The sequence below is a fragment of the Ambystoma mexicanum genome, chromosome 6p, assembly GCF_040938575.1.
Source record: "Ambystoma mexicanum isolate Mex_15411 chromosome 6p, UKY_AmexF1_1, whole genome shotgun sequence".
NCBI lineage: Eukaryota > Metazoa > Chordata > Amphibia > Caudata > Ambystomatidae > Ambystoma > Ambystoma mexicanum.
Genome location: NC_090935.1, coordinates 713,624,339 through 713,647,869, shown reverse-complemented (window position 1 = coordinate 713,647,869; position 23,531 = coordinate 713,624,339). Strand labels below are relative to the sequence as shown.

The 23,531-nt window shown below is 46.2% G+C and overlaps 1 protein-coding gene across 4 annotated transcripts in view; it reads right to left on the bottom strand.

Moving 5' to 3' along the window:
- The window catches only part of RASA1 (RAS p21 protein activator 1), a 1,760,251-nt gene that overhangs the window by 1,464,070 nt on the left and 272,650 nt on the right, over positions 1-23,531 (bottom strand). For all 4 annotated transcript variants that reach the window (XM_069627585.1, XM_069627584.1, XM_069627586.1 and 1 more), the window contains exon 5: positions 10,852-10,969. In XM_069627585.1, coding sequence (XP_069483686.1) covers positions 10,852-10,969 — 118 coding nt within the window. The remainder of the gene's footprint in view (positions 1-10,851; positions 10,970-23,531) is intronic.

Here is a 23,531-nt window from a genome sequence, read left to right as displayed (position 1 = left end):
CCCAAGAAATCTCCTGGGTCGGGCGTATTACCGCCATAATAATTAATCTGATCCCTAGATGGCTATACTACTACACAGCATTACCGACCCGTATCCCGGGCCCAGTACTAGTGGACGTACAAAAGAAATTTCAGGAATTTATCTGGGGGGGAAAAGCCTTGCATTGACAAACGAATAATGACCCGGGGCAAAGCTCAAGGATGGCTGGGAGTACCCGATATGACATGCATACTTACTGTAAAAGCATTTCTGATGATTGAATCTGCTTAGATTCACATGCTGTGCATAGTCCGACATCCAGTGGTCATTGCGGAGTGTTGCATTTTGTTTTTCGTAGTCGAAAAGGGGACGTTGACATAGGCGTGTCTGTAACACTATCCCTATAGTGACGTGCAGTGTACCCAAAATGCCTCACGCGTCGAGGTCCCTCTGTTTGTATTTTTTCTGCCCTGAGGGAGCCTTCTTAGACGTGAGTGAGTACAGAAAAGAGAGACAGTAATAAGACGTCCATGTTCCTTCCATCCGAGCGGGGAGGAAGGGTGGGCGCATGTGAAACTAAGCAGATACAATCATCAGAAATGCTTTTACAGTAATTAATGCAGGTCTTCTGATGCTTGTTAATCTGCTTAGAATCACATGCTCTGCATAGACTAGCAAGCAGTACCCGTAGTTCGAGGTGGGTTGTGAGAAGGAACAGTAGAGAAAAGATGTCTTAATACTGCTTGTCCCACCTGGGAATCAGATCTAGAATGGGCATCTAGACAATAGTGTTTTGTAAAGGTGTGTACAGAACTCCAGGTTGCCGCTTTGCAAATGGACTCAAGAGGGACATTTGCAATGAATGCGATGGAAGCCCCGGTGCCTCGAGTAGAATGTGCTCTTAGCTTGAAGGGTAGTTCTTTCTTTGCAAGAGTAATAGAGAGTGATGCATTGGACAATCCATCTAGATATAGTGGATTTTGAAACTGCATCTCCTTCTCTTCCTGCCGCCACCGAGACAAATAACTGACTAGTCTCTCTCAGTGGTCTAGTTCTTTCCGTATAAAACATGACAGCTCTGCGCACATCAAGTGTATGCAGGCTTTTTTCTCCCAAGTTTAATGGGTTTTGAAAGAACGTTGGTAGTTCTATAGACTGGTTGACAAGGAATTTAGAAATTAATTTCGGTGCAAACCTAGGATGCATGCGTAGAACCACCTTATCTTTGTGAACTGTTACAAAGGGATCTAGTATAGAGAGCGCTTGTAGTTCACTTACTCTCCTAATGGAGGTGATAGCTATTAAGAAAGCAGTTTTAAGAGTGAGGTTCTTAAGTGTTGCATTGTGCTTCGGTTCGAATGGGGAGCCCATAAGCCTGGTTAGTACCACATTTAGGTCCCAACCGGGAGCTGGGTTAGATATAGGAGGGTGGATCCTTTTCACTCCCTCCATGAAGGGTTTGATAACTGGAACTTTCCACCATGACACTTTATGTTGAGACGTAGTGTATGCGGAAAGTGCAGCTAGGTGAACTTTAATAGAATTAAAGACCAGCCCTGAGTTTAATAAGTGAGTTAGGTAAAGAACAATGTGTGCGAGCGAGCAGTCAACGGGGTTGATGCTTTTAGCCCTACACAAGATGACGAACCGTTACCACTTGCTAGAGTAGCAGTAACGAGTGTTCGGTTTCCTTGCCTCTTTAAGGATGTCCATGCATCTCGGAGGGAGTTGCAAATGTCGGAATTCTATGGCCTCACGAGCCAGGCTGCTAAATTGAGTTTCTGTGGGCATGAGTGCAGCGTCCTGGCCCTGTCCTGTGACAGCATGTTGTACGGGCAGGGAAGTACCACCGGTGGAGACAGAGATATCTCCATTAGGTGAGCGAACCAGTGTTGCTGGGCCCACATAGGGGCCACCAATAGCATGGTAACTGGTTCCTGGTGCATCTTGTGCACTATCTTGTTGAGTAGGGGAGTCGGGGGGGGAAAAGCGTAAACAAATTTCCCTGACCATGTTATCCAGAGACCGTTCCACTTGGAGTGGTTCTGGGGGTACCTGGAGGCGTAATCTTGGCATTGGGTGTTCTCCAGAGTTGCAAACAGATCTATTTCTGGGAAGCCCCATTGTGCGAAAAAATTGGAGACGATGTCTTCTCGTAATCGCCAATCGCCTCTTGACTGAGGCGAGAAGGGGAATGGCCTGACTAGTAGGTGGTTTCTCATGATTTTCTCCACAAAGTCTATTTCTGGAGTCATTTCTCCTGTATCAATTTCAAAATGTGCTGCTGCTTTACGCAGTAGCGCATTAAAAGTGGGTTGGTCGTTTATAGGTGACGGGTTTCTGACTGGTGGGGTTTGAGGGGAGGACAGATCCAGAACGTCAGGGTCTGTTGACGCTCCTGGAGACTGCCAAGGTTGTGAGCCACCTCCGTCTGGGTCTTCTTCGAAGCCCCCACCATCCATGTCTGGGTATTCCTCAAAACCTTCTTCAGGGTTTTGTTGATCCTCAATATTTAGGAACTCTTCATCCTCCTGAAAGTGAGAGTCCTCTTCAGTGAGGTCATATGTATTAGCCTCCTCTTGAAGTGGATCAAATGGTCTTGGGTATTTGGCCCTGGGGTGTTCCTGAAGTAACTCTTGATCTCTTGGGTGTTACCTGTTCAGGGGTGGACATAAACCTATCTAGTTTGTCCATACATGATTGTATGGTAACCCGGAACGGTCTGGAGGCGTAAAGGGAAGCTCTTCCGCCTGTAGCCGTCGAGATCTCTCCCATAGCGTGAAGGATACACTCCCTTCGCCCTCCGAGAAACCTTCTTGTGGGCTAGGCCTTTCTTTCGACGGAGTGGGAGGTTTCTGCCTGCCTTCCGTCTGCTTCGGCGTCTCCCTGAACTTGTGAGCGGGGCTCAGCGACTCTTTCGCCGTCCGTCTCTGAGCGTCAGTGGAGACTATTCGAGACAAGCTCTCGACGACTAAACTCTCCATCGAGGGTTCGTCTTGCACAGTGTTAGGCAGTGCTGAGACATCTTCGCCAAAGGTGCTCTCTTAGGGGGTGTGTCTGGTGTTTTGGTGGTAGTGCCCTTATTTGTGGGTGTCCCAGTCGCGGATGTGTTTGCGGGGTGGGCTTGCGACCCTTACGGTCGGTGGAGGCTGCAAGTAGGCCCGGCGTCTCCATTGGCGCTAGGGCTTTCTTTGGCTTAGACGAAGGAGTGCCGTGGGTTGTGCGTTTATCTTTATGTTTTCTATGTGCGTCACCGTCGCCGGGGTGTACATCCCCATAAGTAGGGCGTGAGCCGAACTTGCCGGGGACAGACGCGGAGGAGCGAGAGCACACCTTAGAGAGGTCAACAACCTCCGATAAGGAGATAGTGTTATCACTGTCCCCCTCGTCACATTCGGCGCCGGCGGGTGAGGAATCAGCTCTAGACAGTGTAGGCTGCCCACCTCTTGACCCTGCAGTCCTTTAAAGTTTTTGGGCGAAGAAGTTTACAGGCCGCACAGCCATCCTCGTTGTGGTCGAGGGGTAAGCACCCTGCGCTCAATGCAGGATGGAGAGCTCAATTTTCCAAACCATCAGGTGAGACGATAAGAGGGGACATCAAAGGTGATCAGTGGGGAGAACAGCGGGAGTGGGGGAGGGTTAACGCTCAACTCCACGGGTGGTTAATTACCTTTCTCCATTTGCAGAAGAATATTCCTACGGGCCAAGCAAACGAAGCTAGGTGGGCCAGTCCGTCCAGTCCGTCATCTCGGCACTACGCGTCACATTGGTGGAGGCCGCAGCTGTCCAGATCGACGCCCCTGTGGGAGCCAGGTGAGCGTAACATCCTTGGCCTTCCTGAAGAGATGGAGGGGCCCAGCATTGAGCTCTTCTTGGAGCAATGGTTGGAGGACCTGTTTGCGCCAAAATCCTTTTCAAAGTTTTTCTCGATAGAAAGAGCCCATCGGATGCCGCCGGGCAGATCAATCTCCAGCACCCACCCTCCCCCGAGAACAATCATTGCTAAGCTTCTCAACTATCGAGACAGGGATGCAATTCTACAAATGGCACGAACAAAAGGGAACAATCACATACAATGGAGCTAGAATTGCCTTCTTTCTGGACTACACTCGTGTGGTCCAGAAGGCCAGACAGTCCTTTGAACATCTGAAGCGGAAGCTCCATGTGATGAATGTTAAATACGGGCTACTATTTCTGGCTCAGATACGGAACCAGCACAAAGGCACCACTGTGCATTTTACTAATCCGCAAGAGGCCTGGAAATGGGCCGAAAACCACATCGAAGGGGACTGGGCGGCGGATGATCCAAATCCCAGGGGACGACCCTGAGCGCGACTGAACAAGAATCGATCAGCACGACACACCATACCACAGTGGCAGAACGACCAAGGTGAAGACGTAGACCCCTGAAGTCCTTAAGAACGATAATCAGCACATGGCAGCTCGGATAGAAATAATAAATGAACCGCTGAGGTCGACAACCGAGCAATGCCACACCTGGGAACAATGAGTATATAGAGATGGACAAGAGACGAAGCTTGGGCCTTGACAGGAAAAGAAACTATAACACTCTGTTCTCGTCAAACCAATACAGTGCCGGCGGTCACAATGGCCCCTACCGCAGGACATCAGAACCTCACCAAGAGTAGTAAGTCTGCTTGGAGTGGGGGCAGTTGGTATTAGTTAAGTTGAGCGTGCAACAAAGTTCTGAGTCGCTAGCAATGTTTGGGCGACAGATACTTCAAGTTGGGGAGGAGTATGGGGATGGGGGGACCGCAAGTTGAGCGTTTGTTTGAAGCCGTTAATAGAGAAGAGTAGTATAGAAAAGGGGGAAAAGTTTGCATGATTTATTGTTTGAGGTGGTTAGATGCAATGAGGAATGAGGAAGAGGTTTTATTACCCGCTCCGATGCAGGGATCCAGATGCCACTAGACAAATAGTTTCTTAAAGAGGTACAGCAACAATAGAACGCCGGGTCACCGTCCGTATTGTGAACACGAAGCAGTAATGACAATGTATGTGAATGATGACGACCATACCTAGACACGCAGAGAGATCCATAAAATTCCTGACATGGAATGTGAATGGATTAGGCAATGGGCTGAAAAGGAAGCTGGTCATGCAATTTCTGAATAGGCACAAACCGGATGTAATATTCCTTACTGAGACTCACCTAGCAGGTACAACCTGTAATTTCTTTAAATGCTCTAATTATCGAATAGCAATTCACGCAGGATTCACCATGGGCTCTCGAGGGGTGCTTATTCTGATTCACAAGCAACTTCCCTTTACCCTATCCAAGGTATCACAAGACACAGGGGGTAGATATAACAGGTACACTATGGAATCAAACTGTGGCCATGGTGGCGGTCTAATCACCACCACCACTGATGACAGAGCTGCTAGAGGAGATCACACACATAATCACCAATGATACATCTGAAATGTTGATTTTTAGGGTGACTTCAATGAAGTGATGAACGTGGAACTCGATTGATCACACCTAAGAGGGAGGAACCCTAATACTCACACCAAACTAGCTACCTTCACAAATGCATTTGGTCCAAGTTATGTTTGGAGAGACTTGCACCCCGACACAAGAGAATACTCATTGCACTCAGGAGCACATGCCTCGCTGTCGAGGTTGGACTATTTTTTCCTCCCGGCAGTAGATCTACACAAAGCAACCACAGCGACCCTGCTCCCAAGGGGTATCTCAGATCACTCCCCAGTGTTGATGGAGCTGAACACAGAGAGACCATTCCCCTCCCCTCCAACGTGGCGGCTCAATAGTTATAACTTGGGCTTTCCAGACTTTGTGGAACATATGCAGACAGCTACTCAATCATATTTCAAAATAAACACAGGATCGGTAGATGACCCTGGGAAACATTGGGAAGCATATAAACCGGTACTCAGGGGGGGAATTATCTCCTGGATCGCGGCTTATAAGAAAAAACACAAAGAATCACTCGCCAAAGCAGAAATTGAGGTGAAACAAGCAGAAGAGGCCCATCTGAAATTTGACCGACCTGATACACACCAAGGATTGACACTAGACCAAAAACGACTGCAAAATGTGGCCCTAGATTGCGCAAAACAAGCACATAGAACAATGCGTGCTAGGGTATATGAAACGGGTGATAAAGCAGGTAAAATGCTAGCATGGCTAGAACGCAGAGAGGAAGCTCACAGCCAAATTAGGATTCTTAATAGTGAAAATGCGGAACCGCTGCCAACTGATCAGGAAATAGCAGAATGTGTCGCCGCCTACTACGCAAAACTGTATAAAGACACAACTCATCCTATAGACACCGCAATACTGAACGAGATTAATCTTCCCTGTCTTAATACTGATCAAATAACCCTATTAGAACAAGACATCACCGAAGAGGAATTGACCCAGGCAATGACCCCAATTGCAGTCTGGGAACGGCTTCCCAATAGAAACGTGGAAACGAATAGGAACGAACGAGATAGAACCACACCTGCTAAATAGGTACCTACACTCGAAACAACAAGGTTGGCTATCTGCTGATCTTAGGAAAGTGTCCATAATAGTGATACACAAACCAGATAAACCACCAGAAGAATGCAGCTCATATAGGCCAATCTCCCTCATAAATAGTTTAACTAAAGTATTAGCAAAAGCGGTAGCGAACCGCTTAGAGCAAGTCATAACATCACTCATCCACCCAGACCAATGTGGATTTATGCCTCAAAGATCCACACGGATGAACATGCATAGACTGCACTCGGCACTGGAAAGAGCACCGACCCTCCAAGACACACTGGCCCTCTTAGTAATAGACTTTGAGAAAGCCTTTGATTCAGTAGTGTGGGAGGCACTCTGGGAGATTATGCGACAAAATTGTTTTGGGGAACAATATGTGGGATGAGTCAAGCTCCTCTATAGCTCCCCCGAGGCAGAAGCCAGAGGGAACGGATGTTCGTCGAAGTCCTTCAAACTAGGGAAAGGAACAAGGCAGGGCTGTCCCTCATCAGCAATGCTATTTGCGATAGCAGTAGGAACCCTTGCCAGATTCTTAAGAGACGCACACACACACAGAGGGGGTTTTCGGTGGGCGAAAGGGTGGGAAGATAAAGTATCCCTATATGCTGACAATCTATTGATCTACTTGAAAGACCCGGCTAACTCCTGCCCCATAGTGACACAAATACTGGAGCGATACGGGCAATTTAGTGGCCGTAGAGTAAACTGGGCCAAATCAATATTATTTCCAATTGGGAATGTGGGGAATGCAGTCCCGGTGGACTGCCCTCATCGGGTTGAGATGAGTCATTAATTAGGTATACAGATCACACAACCTGAACGAATACTTGATAAGGAACCTACGGCCAATCGTAGAAAGATTTACAGAGGATGTTAGACATTGGACCTCCTTGTCACCGACTGTCTGCCTCGTTTCCTTTATATTCTTCAGAATGCCCCCCCTACACATCCCGGCAGTTGAATTTCACAAAATTGAAAGTGCCATCAGGAAACTATTATGGGAAGGCGGACACCCGCATATAGCACTCAGCACACTTCAGAAATCAATCTGGGAAGGAGGTATAGTGTTGCCCAGCCTGCAGACATACTACTGGGCGAGCCAAATGGCGGTGATTAATGACATACTACATGGAGATGCAAAACTGCCTCATATTAAAGCTGATGTCATAAATAGGACAGAGGGAACCCTGTGGGAACACATATCAAACAATGTGCACTAGCACACTTGACACTAATATGGACAGAAGTACATAATTACATTGGCTGGGGCAAGAAAATTACTCCAATACAGCCCATATGTGGAAACGAGAACCTCCCTGAAGTAACCAAACTACCGAAATGGCCGAGCTGGGTATGAATTGGTGTAACCAAAATAGAAGAAGTAACCGCGGATGGTAAATTCCAACCCTTTGAGACCCTAGCTACACGATCCACCTCCCAGACACAGAGCGATTCAGGTATACAGAACTACAACACGCATTACAGACTCACCTGACGGCCCTCAGGGACATGCCAGACTGCACCCCCATAGAAAGAAACATAGTTCTAGAAGCATCCACAGGAAAACCACCTCAGTGATGTATAACGCAATAGCTTCCTTTGCAATGCCTGAACTGCAAGGCCTGAAAACCAAGTGGGTGGAATCCTGCCAGATGAATGGGTCACAGTGTTGATGTACCCCAGAGAAAAAGCCATTTCATCTAGACTCCGGCTGATACAATTTAAAAAATTGCTTGCGATGCAAACAGGCGGAGGGCACTTTCTTTCATACATTATGGGAATGTCCCCAGATCCAACTGTACTGGCAGACAATGCTGTGATGAACTCAAGAGTGTTGGGACAAGAGGTCCCTAGAGACCCAAAGAGTTTGCTATTAGGGGTAGAAGAGGAAGGAACACTGACGTTATGAAAAAATCTTCTTCTCGACCACCACAGCTCTAATTAAATGGAACATATCACAATTGTGTCAGTTTAGATCAGGATCCAGTGCATTTTGCTGTGGTTGATTGACTCCGTCAGAGTCGAAATGTTATGTTTTGTTATGTAATGTGTAACTTAAATTAAAGAAAGAGAAGTACAAAAAAAATTGATAAAAGGGGGCGAGGATAGGTGGGTGGTGGAGAGACAGAGGTTAAAGTCGTTGAGTACAATTAAGGGAGTGAGGCTGGGGGAGGTGAGGCTGAGGAGGTGGTTTTCGTCTGAAAGGGGATAGTGACAGTTGTAGTGTGAAAGGGGATACAATGCATCTCCCCAGCACTCCACATAAGGTGGGGTGTGCTGGCTTTACAGAATAAAATGTAAAAAGGAATACAAAGATCCTTTCTACCCTTGGGAACTGTAGTTATCTAAAAGGTTAGCCAGAGAAAGTTAAAAGTGGAGCCGTTAGGGCAACCCAGCAACAACAGGCACTTATTGCCAATAAGTTGTTAAAGAGGATAACTAAGATACAATGGAGAGTCTAAAAATGACACCCATAAAAAAGTCAAAATATTCTGCGAGTGTGGGAAAAGGTTCCCACTCACTTAAGTATTAAGGAAAAATGTCCCACTAGAAAGCAAAACGTTCTTGGGTTGACGCTGGTCAGGGAGATTTGCCATTTCTATGAAAATCTTACCAAATGCCTCCCCCACATGCGGGCCAAAGTCTGGTAGATTTGTTGTATGTTTGCTTTCTGAATTGCAGACCATTCATTTTTGCGTGCCTGCCCCTTTTTCACAGCTTAAGCTTCTGGATTTCTCAACAGCTCCATAAGGCCAAGCTTGGCCTACCAACAATTGTTGTTGAACCAGGTACTCTGCTTTTAACTGGTCTTCGGGATGATTTTAGAAGCTCATGACCTTCCGCTTCAAGGTACGGCTCCTCTCCAGCCTCTAGGTCCACACATTCTCCACCTCACCAGAGACCGGTTAATCTGCTCCTCTTTCCTCCCGAGTTGCTTGTAGATCCCTTGCTGCCAAATGGCACACCCCAGTCTCCTCCAGTCTCCCCATTGCTAGCTTCCCAGTCCCTTGTATCCCTGCCTCCTTTGCCCCTATGAGTTGTAAAGCACTCTCGGTCTGCGCTCAATAAATGCCCTAATAACCAACTTCAAAAAATGGGTCCGACATGGTTGCGTCTTTGCACCAACCTTATTTTGTTGGCATTTTCATAATGTAGCACAAGTTATATTTCCTTCCTGCAGATGTCCTCATGTTCCACAACAAATGTGTAAACATCCCTTTGTTCACTGGTGATGGGGTACTGGTTTAAAAAAATGACAAATGGTTTAAAAAACAGATAGATTTATCAAACTGTTAACTCAAATTAATAAAATTGACCATTGTCAATATAAAAATTAAGATTTGCACTAAAGTGATAGCCTCTAGCAACAAGAACAAATTAGATGTGAATGAGAAATCCTGGAACAGAAGATTAAAGTTTCCAATTGGTATGAAGCTGAATCACGGCTGCGGTTGCCATGGCGCTATGGCGCCTGGGGACACAAACTACAGCGCCCAAGAAACCTGCGGTCATGACTGGTATTCTCGCACGTGACCATGTCATCACGCAGCGTGAACCGCTTGCTATAAAGGCAGTTGAGTTATGAGCCAGGCGATCAACAAATAACCAGCGAGTTTGTTCTGCGCTTCTTGTTTTCCTTGTCCCGTTTGCCTCCACTGTATACAAGACCCTTTCTGCCTGCCTTTGGATTGCCCTTCTCGTCCCTCCATTGACTGCCTCCACTGTGCACTAGACCCCTTTTGACTGCACTTGGATTGCCTTGTTTCGCCCTTTATGGACTGCCTTTGGAACGTCCTTCTGATGTCCAGCTAGTACGCACCTTCGTGCTTTGTGAGAGGCCATTCTGTTTCCTTTCCTTTTTTCTGCCTTTGCACATGAGGCTTGGTACCTGATCCTTACCACCTCCCAAACCCCCAAAAAAGGTAGGGTTATACAATAATTTTTCTTTTGAGAAGATTTTTCTCATTCTCTTTAAATCTCTGAAGGATATGTGGATACAAAACCTGGCGCCTACACTTATTACCTGTACCTAATAAGTAAAGCACATAACTGGCTGTCTGGGTATTTGACATGTCTTTAGGGGAATAGGAAGAACATAGAGTAAAGATAGTTTTAAGCTATGGTATAGTTAATGGTGAAGTCCACCTCATAAGTGTGAGAAGACCATGATATACACAACAAAATGGGACAACTATTGAAGCATCTCAAGCTGCTTTTTCGATGGCATGATCTTAAAATATACAAATATGTTACAGCACCTTGAAGGTAGTGACTCCTCTCGATACATACACTGTAAGAGCAAGACATTTTAAGTTAATTTGGTCAGGTTCAACATTTTAAAAGGAAAATATACCTACCACTTCTTCAACTAGGTCTTCAACAATAAGTCCCTGCTCATCTGTTCGTAAATTTGTTACCCACATCCAGCCATCCTCTAATTCATTATGTACAATGAACATGTCTCCTTTCAGGAAGCTGTAACAGATAAGACAATACTTTTTTTCAAATCTACAATTAGCAGCAACATAAATTAATGATGAATTCCAGCTCAACTAAAATGTTGGTGGTGTAACTGTGCAGTTTTAAAATGTCTTTTTGTTCATGTTCTAGCCTTTTTTTGGGCATTTGAATGGATATTTTCATTAGTATGCAACATAAGGTACAGAACCAGGAAATGTTTATGACACCAGGGGGGAGACGTCTCTGGTGGGTCGTGTGATGAATCCAATGGAGTCATGCAGATTCCCCCTATGGGACCTCCTCCCATGTAGCAATGGTATGGCGGCCGTTACCTGATCCTGGAGGCAGCTTTATGAGGGAGGATCACATGGGAGGATACAACTACCAGGGAGATATGACTTCATTGGATAAGACACAGTAGCTCCCCCTTTCGCACGAGGAAGAACCTTTAATACCCAAGACCCTTTTCCATGAAGAAGATCCTCGAATAACAAAGACCCACATGACACACTGCCACTTGCTTGCTCCCCCTTTGTAGACTAAGTAAAGAAATCTCTTATATATCTTTCTAGTCAAGTTCCTAACGACACATACGCACACAAAACCAACACAACCACTTTTTCTTTCAAAGTACCTTTTTGTAAAATCAGTAAGAACTGTTCAATAACTCCTATGCATTTCAACTCCCAGAATTTCCCAATTACTGAGACAAGGTGGATGTAGGCGTTTGAACAAACTACGAAAAGCCTGAAACCTAAGGTAAAGTGTAGTATTTTTCATAAAGCATCTGTTTCCGCAACATTTAACTCTGGTGAGTGCACTATTCGAGGAAGCAGTGCAGGAGAAGAAGTTGACGGCAGTCCCCATGCTCAGACGCAAAGATCACGTACCAGTGTGGAAGAGCAGAGGAAGGTGCTGTGTTAGAGGGTGATATGCCGTACCACAGACCGAAGTGCTGTGGAGACAAGAAGGGGCCTGGGTGTGCAGCAATTCAAAAAGGTGGCGTTCTCCATTCCAGGAGCTGCAGGATAGCAGGCGTGTTGACGGCTGAGCTGCAAGGGAATCCGGTAGAACGTCTCGCCCTCCAGTTTGCAAAGCAGGTGAGAGCAGCATTCTACAGAAGCGTGAACCGGACCAGAGAACCTGGAGAAAGACTGATTATACCCAAAGGCAGTGGCGACCAACAGAGTGTTCCGGCCACTGCGCCAACAGCAGTTTGAACCCAATACATTGAAGAATTGTTTGAAAAAATTGAAGGCAGAAGAGGCAAAGTACAACCCCGAATGAACGATGAATACCTAAAGTGCAAATATGGGACAAGACAAACAAATCTTATTTACGAAATCAAGAACAACGCATATCGTGTTGGTAACACTGAGAACTGTAAAACACATGAGAAGTCATGGCAAACAAAATAACAGGCAGCTAAGATGGGATACATTCCTCACCGTAATCTTATTTCTGATTCTTGCATCTGCTTAGACTTGCATTCTATGCATAGGCCGACATATAGTGGAAGCTGCGGAGTATTACAGTTATTTTCAAAATTCGAAAAGGGATGTCAACAGGGCGTGCCTGTAATACTATCCCTAGTGTGACGTCCACTGTACCCATTGTCCTTCACACGCCGAGGCCCCTCAGATTGTTTTGTTCTGACATAAGGTTGCATGAAGTGTAATGTGAGTACAGTTGTATCCAAGCAGATAAAGACAGAAGGCTCATAACATCTATGCTCCTTCTCCCAGGGGAGGAAGGGTGGGTGCATGTGAATCTAAGCAGATGCAAACATCAGAAATAAGATTACAGTGAGTAATGTATCCCTTCTGAGGCTAGTGGAATCTGCTTAGATCACATGCTCTGCATAGATTAGCGAGCAGTGTTATGAAAAGGTGGTGGGCCGTGAGAAGGAGCAGCGGCAACTGTTTTAGAACCGCTTGTCCCACCTGGGTATCTGCTTTGGAATGTGTCAATGTAGTAATGCTGAGCGAAAGTATGTACTGAGCTACATGTAGCTGCTTTGCAAATGCCGTCTAAGGGGACATTTGCGATAAAGGCCAGAGTAGCTTCAGTGCTCCTTGGAGTGAGCTCTTGGTGTAAAAGGCAGGGTTTTGTTTGATAATTAATAGCATCATTGAATACATCTTACTATCCATCTGGCGATGGTATTTTTCGAAATGCATTCTCCTTCTCTACCTGGTGCTATGGAGACATCTGTTTTCCTAAGCGGTCTGGTCTTGTTTACATAGTAAAGGACCACCCTCCTCACATCCAGTGTGTGGTATTTTACCTCAGCTGAGCTAGTTAGTTTCTGAAAGAAAGCCGGAAGCTCAATAGATTGGTTCACGTGGAATTTGGAAATGGATTTAGGAGAAAACCTAGGATGAGTATGTAAAACCAATTTATCTTTATGTATGATAAAGAAAGGGTCCTGCACTGACAATGCTTGAAATTAACTTACTCTTCTTATGGAAGTAATAGCCACTACAAAGGCAGTCTTGCATGTCAGGTGTTTAAAGCTTGACTTATGCATAGGCTTGAATGGGCCCCCTCCCCATGAGCTTTGATAGCACTACATTGAGATCCCATCCTGGTGGTAGGTTTGAAATAGGAGGGTGGAGTCTCTCGACTCCCTCCATGAATGCTTTAAAGACTGGTACTTTGCACCACATGACTTTGCTCCGAGAGGTGGTATAGGCTGATAAAGCTGCCAGGTGGACTTTTATAGAGTTAAAGACTAACCCTGAGTCTAATAAGTGGAGCATAACATTTAGAATGTGTGATGGGAGTACATTCAACTGGATTTTTTTTGACTGGCACCAAATGACAAATCTTTTCCAATTGTCGAAATAGCAGTGCCTAGTGTTTGGTTTTCGTGCCTCCTTGAGGATATCCATACACTTGTGGAAGATTCAGGTGTATTACTTCAGGAGCCATGCTGCCAAGTTCATCGAGTGTGGTTGTGGGTACACCGTTATCCCCCCCGTGTTGGGTTAACATGTTGGTTAGGTACGGGAGCTTGATGGGATGGCACATCGCCAGCTTGCGCAGATGTGGATACCACGGTTGTCTCGCCCACTTAGGAGCAACTAGGATGAGCCTCGTCTGTTCTCTGTGCATCTTGTTCACTATCCTACTCATTAAGTATGCGTAAGCAAATTTCCCTGACCAGCTCATCCATAGGGCGCTCACCTTGGAGTCTGGTTGGGGGAACCTGGACGCTGGGCGTTGCACATTTTCTCTTGTAGCGAACAAGTCTATTGTAGGGTAACCAGAGAAGATGTTGTCTGCAACGTTTGAGTCTAGTTGCCACTTGTGTTCTTCTGGTAGTGTGTCTCTGCTCAGAGAGTCCACTATAGTGTTTAGTACCCCTGGAACGTGTTGGGATGATAGGGACATCCCTCGTCAGAGTGCCCACTTCTATATTTTCAAAGCCAACTTGGACAGATTTGGAGAGTGTGCCCCCTTGCTTGTTGATATAAAACATGGCAGTGGTGCCGTCTGTTAGAATTTGAACTGACTGATTTGTCAGCTGCAATTCGAATGCCTGTAGTGCTTTGAAGACTGCTAGTAGTTCCAGTAGGTTGATATGGGTCTGTGCCGTGACTTGTGTCCACAGACCGTGTTCTGTGTGGTGAAGGTAATGAGCCCCCCACCCGGAAAGTGAACGCGTTTGTTGTGACAATCGCTTGTGCTTCCAGTTCGTGGGTTTTCCCTTTAACAAATTTTCTCTCGACCACCAGCGTAGGTTTAGAACCACTGTAGGCGAAATGACCACTAGATCGGCCCACTGCCCACTTGCCTGTGACCATTGTTTCGCCAACCATTCCTGCATTGGTTGCATGCACGTGCGTCTGGGACCAGATAAATGCACGATGCCATAATGCCTAGTAACCACACTGCTTTGCGTACGCTTATCTGGAGACTGGCTTGATACTGGGGTCTTTGCCAAAGCATGTTTTGTACTCTTTCCATGGACGGAAAGGCTAAGCCTGTCTTTGTGTCTAATACAGCTCCTAGGAACTGTTTTGATGTGTTTGGTACAAGACTTGACTTTCTCTCGTTTATTGAGAAGCCCAATTGGAAAAGGGGATTTATGGTTCTTTGTGTGTTTTGTTTGCAAAGATGGGGAGTTTTTCCTGTGATCAGCCAGTCTTCCAGGTAGGGGTACACTGGGATTGACTCCCTGCGCAGGTGTGCCACCATCACTGCCAGTACTTTGGTGAATACCCTTGGAGCTGAGGCTATTCCGAAGGGTAGTACAGGTTTGCTACCTTGAACTGCAAGATCCTTCTGTGCGCTGGGAGCATTGAAATATGAAAATAAGCATCTTTCATATCCAATGTTGCCATGTAATCTCCCCGCTTTAGTAGGGGAATTACCTCTTGTAGAGTTGTCATGTGGAATTTTTGAGGCTTTACATAAGTGTTTGCAGGGCGCAAGTTTTACACTGGGCGCATGGTCAGATCTTTCTTTGGAACAAGGACGTACGTTGAATAGATACCCTTGTTTACCTCGTTGGACGGCACAATCTCGATGGCGTCTGAGGAGTAGCGCGTTGACCTCTTCCATCAAGATGAGCTGTTCTCTTGATGTCTTCCTTCAGTGCGGGGGGGAGGGGGGTTTGATGGTGTTCACAGGAGCTCCACGCAATAACCTCCCGCTAGCATTGATGACACACTTGTCCGTTGTTATACCCTCCCATTCGTGGGGAAAGTTTGCAATTCGTCCCCCTACTGCAGAGGCATGGGAAGGGACCTGTATTCGGGCGTCATTGTTTGGGAGGCGTACCCCCCCCCCACCTCTGGAAGTGGAGGGCCTACCCCGGCCTCGGCGCTGGCCTCTCTCATAACCCTGGGACGCTTGTCCCTGGTTGTTATTCCATGAATTATTTTGGTTTTGCCCTTATCCAGAGCCTCTCTGTGAATTTTGGCCGCGAAAACAGCGAAAATTGTTTCCACCTCTTTGTCCAGTCTGTTTGTTGATAAGTTGGACAAGGGACTGGAGTGTGTGTCATACTCCTCCTTGGCCGACTTCAGAGCTTCCTCCACTGATTTTCCAAATAAAACATTGGGTTCTATTGGCATATTGAGCAAGGTTGCTTGTGTCTCCAGTTTGAACCCACACTGTTGAAGCCAGACATGGCGTTTGAGAATAGTTCCCTCGGAGAGGACGCGTCTGGCATTATCTGCCACGTCAAGGTTATTTTTAAGCAGACTGCTGGCGGTGGCTCTGCCTTCGGCTGCTACAAGGGCAAGTTTTGATTTAAGAGATTCAGGAGCAGAGATAACCAGGGCCGTAACCTTGTCCCATTTAGTGCAGTCGTAGCTTGCCAACAGTGTGGAATTGTTGGCAATTCTAGCTTGGTAGGCTGCAGAAGTTGCTACCTTCCTCCCCATGGGGTAGAGCTTCTTGCTCTCCTTGTCTGGCGGAGCTTCAGAAGAGGCTAAGGGTGTACCAGCCCTCTTTCGCATAGTTGTGACTACCAGGGAGTCTGGCTTAAGCTGTCCCCTTATGTATAAGGGATCAGATGATGCCGGGCGGAATAGTATCTCTATTTTTGGGTTGACTGCTCTAGTTTGATTGGGGGTTTCAAGTTAAGGTTGGATCCTCCTTTGAACACATTTTAAAATTGGTATAAACTGGGTGTCTGCTTTCTTGTCCCCCAGGATGTTCGACGAAATCTTTGTATTGCTCAGTCTCATGAGGTTGAATGCCGAAAAACCTGGCTGCCTTGATTAGGATATCATTGAACAAGGGCTGATTATCCGCAGGGGAATCAGATAAAGGGGGGTCCTGCGGAACTGGAGAGTCCATAGCATAGACCTCCGACTCATCGTCATCATTACTGTTATCATCTCCATCATTCTTGATATTCCTCAGCCTCTTTATGTATATCAAAGTTCCGTAGAGGTGCAAGACTTTTTTGCTGATAGCATATCGTAGAGATACGAAGAGATGAGAGATCTCTTACTCGATGGCTTGGGTGACGGACGGAGCTGAGTAGTTGCAGGCAAAAGCGGAGAATTGGAAACCTGACCAGTGGGGGGAGTATTTTGTAGGCTCTCCAAAGCACGGGGATGTTTTTCAAAGAAGTTAGCAAAGAAAGACATCCTGGACATTACTCCATGTCCTGTGCTGACCACTTGGCTGAACTGGGGATAACCCCAGGGTTAAGTATAGCCGGTGCGTGGGGTGTGGGCAACTCATCACCCTCCACATCCTCCTCATCCTCCTGTAGGATCTCTTCAGTCTCCTGTACAGTGTCTCTGTTAGGGGTAGGTACAGTGCCTCTGTTAGGAGTAGGCTCCTTACTATGAGATTTGTTTTTATGGGACTGCTCCTTGTCCTTCTGCCGATCCTAGTGATTGGAGCTTTGAGAGGACGATTTCTTTGAGCTAGAAGCTTTAATTAGGTCTTCTGGGACATGCTTAGTGTGGGGAGATGGAGTGCTTTTGCGGCTGGTGTAGTCCCCACAACAAAGCCGCCGGCCTGTCTTCCAGGGTCGGGTGTTAGCACTGGTGAACGTGGCTGTTCCCCGTCACCCTCGCCATCCGAAAAGACATTGCTGCCGGTGCTGGAAGCTCTCTCCACGTCAATGGAGGCCTCGGCCTGCATAGCGTGATGGGCCCAACATTTTGTCCTACGGTCTTTAAGGGTCTTAGGTCGAAAAAGCTTGCAAGCTCGACAGTGCCCTTCGTCGTGGTCCCGATTAAGACTCAGGTTGCACACTCTGTGCTCCTCGATCGACAGGGAATTTTTTATAACAGGATGGGAAAAATGTAAAAGGTGTCCTATCCATGTTTGGGGCAGGCAGCAGGGCGACAAGGGAAAGGGGTGGAAAAATACATTGTGTAATGACTGCCCCCCACTCTCCCTACTGTAAGGGCCTAGGCCCATTGGGCCTTCCAAGGCCGAAAGGTATCCGAAGTTGCTTCGACCGACAGTTCGTCTTGTCCTTCGGTGTGAATCTTCACTGCGTCAAGACACGGCGGTTGAAAAAAGAACAGGAAGAGTAACTATTATTAAACTTTGTCAAAGTAAATTGTGTTAGCCGAAAGCGACCGCTTACAATGGCGGAAAAAAAGAATCTGAGGGACCTTGACGCATGAAGGACCATGGGTACAGTGGATGTCACACTAGGGATAGTATTACTGGCACGCCCCGCCGATGTCCCTTTGTCTGAGTCTATTAGAGCTCCTAGGAACTGTTTGGTTGTGCTCGGCACTAGGCTTGATTTTTTCTTGTTTATTGAGAAGCCCAATTGAAAGAGAAGGTGAACAGTTCATTGAATGTTTTCTCTGCAAACTTGGGGAGTCTCCCCTGGAATCAGCCATTCGTCCAGGTAAGGGTGCACTGGGATTGCCTCCCTGCGCAGATGCGCTGCCACCACCACCAGTACCTTTGTGAATACCCTTGGTGCGGATGCTATGCCGAAGGGTAGCACTTTGAATTGGTAGTGTTTGTTTGCCATCTTGAACCGCAAGAATCTTCTGTGCGCTGGGAACATTGAAATATTAAAATAAGCATCTTTCATATCCAATGTGGCCATTTAAGCCCACGCTCCCCACCCCGCTTTAGCAGAGGGATTAATTCTTGTAGTGCAGTCATGCAGAAACTTTGTGGCTCGACATATCGGTTTGCAGGGCGTAAGTCTAATACTGGGCGCATTGTTAGATCTTTCTTTGGCACAAGGAAGTTGGTTGAATAAATACCCTTGTTTACCTCGTTGGCCGGGACGATTTCTATGGCGTCCTTTTGGAGCAGCGTTGCAATTTCCTCGAGTAGGATGCGTTGGTCTTCCCTCGAGTGAGTCTTCTGGCGTGGGGGATGGTTTCAGGGGTCGCTGGATGAGCTCCACACAATAGCCACCCGCCACGGTGGATAGCACCCACTTGTCTGAGGCGATTCTCTCCCATGCTTGGGGTGAAGTTTGAAATACGCCCTCCTACTGGAGAGACATGGGAGGGCACCTGAAGAGGGTAGTCACTGTTTTGGAAGTGTGGTACCACCTCTAGATGAGGAGGACCTCCCCCGGCCGCAGGATCTGTGCTGCCCCCTTGGTTAACCTTGTGAGGCCTGGCCTTGATTGTTACCCCAGGAAGCTCCCTGATTCGGATTGTAGCCTGAACCCCTCTGTGAATTTTTTTGGAATTGCCATTGTATTTCGGTGCTGGACTGCCCCTGGGCAGGACAAAGACTGATATGCAAATGGATATTTCCCATCTGTGAAAGGCACAGTGAGTAAAAGCAGTGGCTGCGAACTCTCAAGTGGTTAATAACCACTGAACAGGTTATCATGTCTGTTCTTGCGAGAGAGGGGCGCCCGCTACCTTTGTAAAACCCTCTGTGAATTTTGTCCACATGATCAACGAAAATTACTATTGCCTATATGGCCAGTGGGTTTATTAATCAGCTGGCCCAACGAATTTAGTGTATCGTATTATTCTTTAGCAGTTTTCAAGGCGTCTTCAACGGCCTTTCCAAAAAGTATGTTGGGCTCAATGGGCATATTAAGAAGCGCAGCTTGCGTCTCTTGCTTGAAGCCGGACTGGCGTAACCAAGCATGGCGATTAATAATTGTTCCCTCTACAATAATCCTGCCCACGTGGTCAGCGGCATCCAGATTACTCTTCAACGTGCATCTTGAAACTGCCCTGCACTCTGCAGCCACACGGGCTAATTGTGTCTTAAGGGGTTCAGGGCCTTATGATGACAAAGCTGATGCTTCACCCCATTTATGGCAGTTAAAACTTGCCAGAAGAGTGGTGTTATTGGCTATTCTCTTCTAAAAGGCAGCCAAAGAGGCCACTTTCCTCCCCATCGTGTACAGCTTCTTGCTCTCCTTGTCAGGTGCTTCAGAAGATTCTAGGTCTGTACCCGCTCTCTTCCTTGTTGTAACTACAAGAGAGTCAGGTTTGAGCTGTCCCCGATATAGTGAGGGTCTGATAGAGCAGGTCAGAAGAGCTTCTCGATGCAGGGTTTAACTGATCGTATCTGGTTAGGCGTTTCTAGCAAGGGTTGTATCTTTCGCTGAATAGACTGCAGGAGAGGAATGAACAGCCTTCTTATCCCCCAAAATGCCATCAACAAAGTCCTTGTCTTGGTGAGTTTCCTGCGTTTTTATCTGTAAGTGCTCAGCTGCCTTGATGAGCATGTCGTTTAATAGTGGCTGGTTATCTACAGGTGAATCCGCCCCATGGGGGTCCTGGTTGATGGGAGAGCCCATGATATACATGTCTGGCTCTTCATCATCATCATCATCATCATCATCATCATCATCACCACCACCACCACCACCACCACCACCATAGTAGAGATCTGCTGCCTCTTGGGTTACATAGAGGTCCTCTGTGTCAGTGTCGGGGTCATAGAGTTCAATGACTGGGGGTCTTGCTGCGATGGAATAGTAAGGGTATCAGGGCGAGACCTCATTGAAGGGGGTTGAAAAGCAGTAGCCGATACAGGACCTGAGAACTAGAAGGCGCTGTTGTGGGTGGGGTGGACTGTGGAATTAATTAGGGTCCTTTTCAAAAAGATTTGCCATGAAGGTCATCCCTCTCATGACCCTATCAATATCCTCACGTGTCCATTGGGCAGAGCTAGGAATATACATAGGGTCCAATGGAAGCCCCTGATCCCGAGGAGTGACTGGGACTTGGGGAGAAGGATGGCCCTTTTTCTTTAGGGCTTAAGACAAGGAATCCTGTTCCTGTGAGTCTTTACTCTTGTGTGGGAACCCATCTTTATGGAGCCTTTCCCTGTGAGGGGTCTTAGAAGACTTCTTCTTGGACTCCATCCCCTTTATTACGCCTTCTGGGACGTGTTTAACAAAATGGGCTAGTCCCGCCTGTATAGGGTTCTTTACTGTTTGACAAAGATTGTCGAATTTCGGCTACTGAATGATCTGAAGTCTCATCTACTGACGTGTGAAGTTCTGGAATGGATTTAGTCACGACTTCTGTTCTGTCTTTCGACAATCGGGGCCTGTCATGTGGCGATCGGGACCTCGAGTGCCCAGAGGACAGCGATTCTGCTGACCTCTCCCTAGACGTGCGTGGGCCTTTGTTCGACGAACGGGTCAAGTCTTGGCCGTGGGTTGTGTGCTTAGTGGAAAGGGTTGTGAGAGTGCCACTGCCGCCGGGTGTTGTCCCTGTAACAAGGCCGCCGTCCTGTCTGATAGGGTCGGGGGACTGGCTTGGGAAACTGAAATATCTGCATCGCCTTCGGATAACGCAGTGTTGCTGCCGTTGTTACTAAAGTCCCCTCCACGTCCATGTCAATACCAGTACATGTCCCGTGCTGTGAACTCCGGGTGGTCTTTAATTCCGATGGATCACACTTCTCCATGCACATCGCTGGGGTAGTTTTCGACTCCAAGAGCTGGCCCATCGGTTGACGCCAAAGACATCCCCCAGCCTCTACCCCTTCCTCTGAGACTCACTAGTCGCCAACAATGAGAAAAGGCCCTACGCCGCTCATCAGTGACATTGGTTCTACTGTCTTTACCAATTCTGACTGTTGCTCACTGTTCTGCAGTGTTGTACTGCAACCATTGGTACATCTCTGTCTGACAGATGCTCAAAGAAGGGAGGAAGGTAAAATAAAAGGGTGGCAGGTGAGGGGCTGCGTGTCCTTTCTGATCATTAAACTAACACCACCATCTTGAGTGAGTCAAATGGAATGAGTAAAAGATGCCAAAGTCAGTATAGAGGGCAGACGATTCATGAGATTCCGGTTTCTATGATGGGCTCTTCCTACTCCAAACTCTGCGATGGCCAAGTGCTCAGTGGTAAGGAAGGTATAATTACAGAGGGATTGGTTATTTCAGAGATCCAGAGAGATGAAGAGAAAAAAATGGGTTGAATTGGGAAGTGTGCAGGAAGAGGAGTGGCCAGGGTGCAATTTGAAGGTATACTGGAGGCTGGAGAGAAAGGGGTAGCAGCACAGAGCATGGGACTAAAATTGAGGGTTTGTGAGGGTGAAAGGACAGTTGAGAGAATTTTTTTTTTTTATTAATTGGTCAACCTTTCAATTTAATATATAACACAATTAATCACATTGGACATCAAAATGAAATTTTAAAACAAAATCAAGCTCAAAATCAGTACACAGCAAAAACCTACAAACCCACTACTTCAACATTCCATTATTTCACAACAACAGCAAAAGGTGGTAAAATCACAATTCATATATATACACATCATCTGAGTTATCATCTAATAAATCAATCCAAAATAGGTTCAAATTACCACATTGTTAAAACCACTAGTAATCCACCTATGAAGGGGACGTTAGTTACATAACACATCATCTATTTAGGGGAAGTTTAGGCTGTACATTCAGTTATCTCAAGATTTAGTGCTAACAAAAATTGGACAGTAGCTATACGAACAGCTTGGAGGGGTGAGGAGAATATTCTAAACCAAAGTACATCTTTAGTTAAGCAGTTATAATTTTCATACAGTTTTTTAAAAAATGTACAGCGTAATTCCGTTAGTGAGGTGCAACCTACTATCAAATGTTTTAAAGTTTCCTCGCACTCTGGTAATTGACAAAACCGACAAATATTTTCTTGTTTTGTTATTTGACCTCTGAGATAAAATTTCTCTAGTGGGCCATAAATGGAGTCTAAATTGGAGATAGTGGTTTCTAAAATGGGGCGAGGGAAATTTGAGTAAATAAGAGGCTGCAGCTCTCATTCTTTTCGTACCAAAAGGCAGACCGCTGTAATCTTTATACCGCGAGCAAAACTCTAAAGTGCAAATCCAGTCATGCTGATATAGTTTTCTCTGGGCACGATTGGGATTGGTTAAAAGCAGTTCAATAGTAATATCGGCTTCTACTAAAAGATTGGTAACAAACTTTCTCCACTTATTGGGAAAAAAATGTGTGGATTTCAGCATGTATATAGCCAATGTATAAGATAGATCTGAACAATTTATACACAGCAAAAATGTCCTCATTAACAAACACAATTTCCATGCGTAAAACACAAACATTGAAAGAGCTCCTAACTCATAAGGTATCAAAGGACCTGGAGTTGAATTCGGTAACTTAAACACTGCTCGCCAAAATTTTCCCTCGAATCGATCCCAAAACACACGGTCCCTTGGTAATTTAGTTTCAGAGCCGTATGTTATTATTGGTAGAACTTTTTGGGCATAGTATAAAAGTATCTGAGAACATGTAAATTTACCAAATTTATGCAAAAGGACTTTAGCTTGGCATGTTAATGTTTGCAGTTTTTGTTTTATATCCTGCACATAGGGACTATCACACTTCAGATTGTTAATAATCACTCCTAAATATTTGTATTGTGGGGTGATAGAAATGAGCTCTTCCTGGAAAGTCCAGATGGACGATTTTAGGGGGCGACATTTTTTAATATGACATTGCATGATCTGTGTTTTGCTTAAATTAATAGCCATATGATTTCTTTGAACATACAGTGAAAGACCTTGTATCAGCCGCTGTAGACCAGACGGCGTTTTAGAGATTAAAATAAGATCATCCGCATATAATAACCATGCAATTTGATGAGACCCAAGTTTTGGAGCATCTGAGTTGATATCAATAA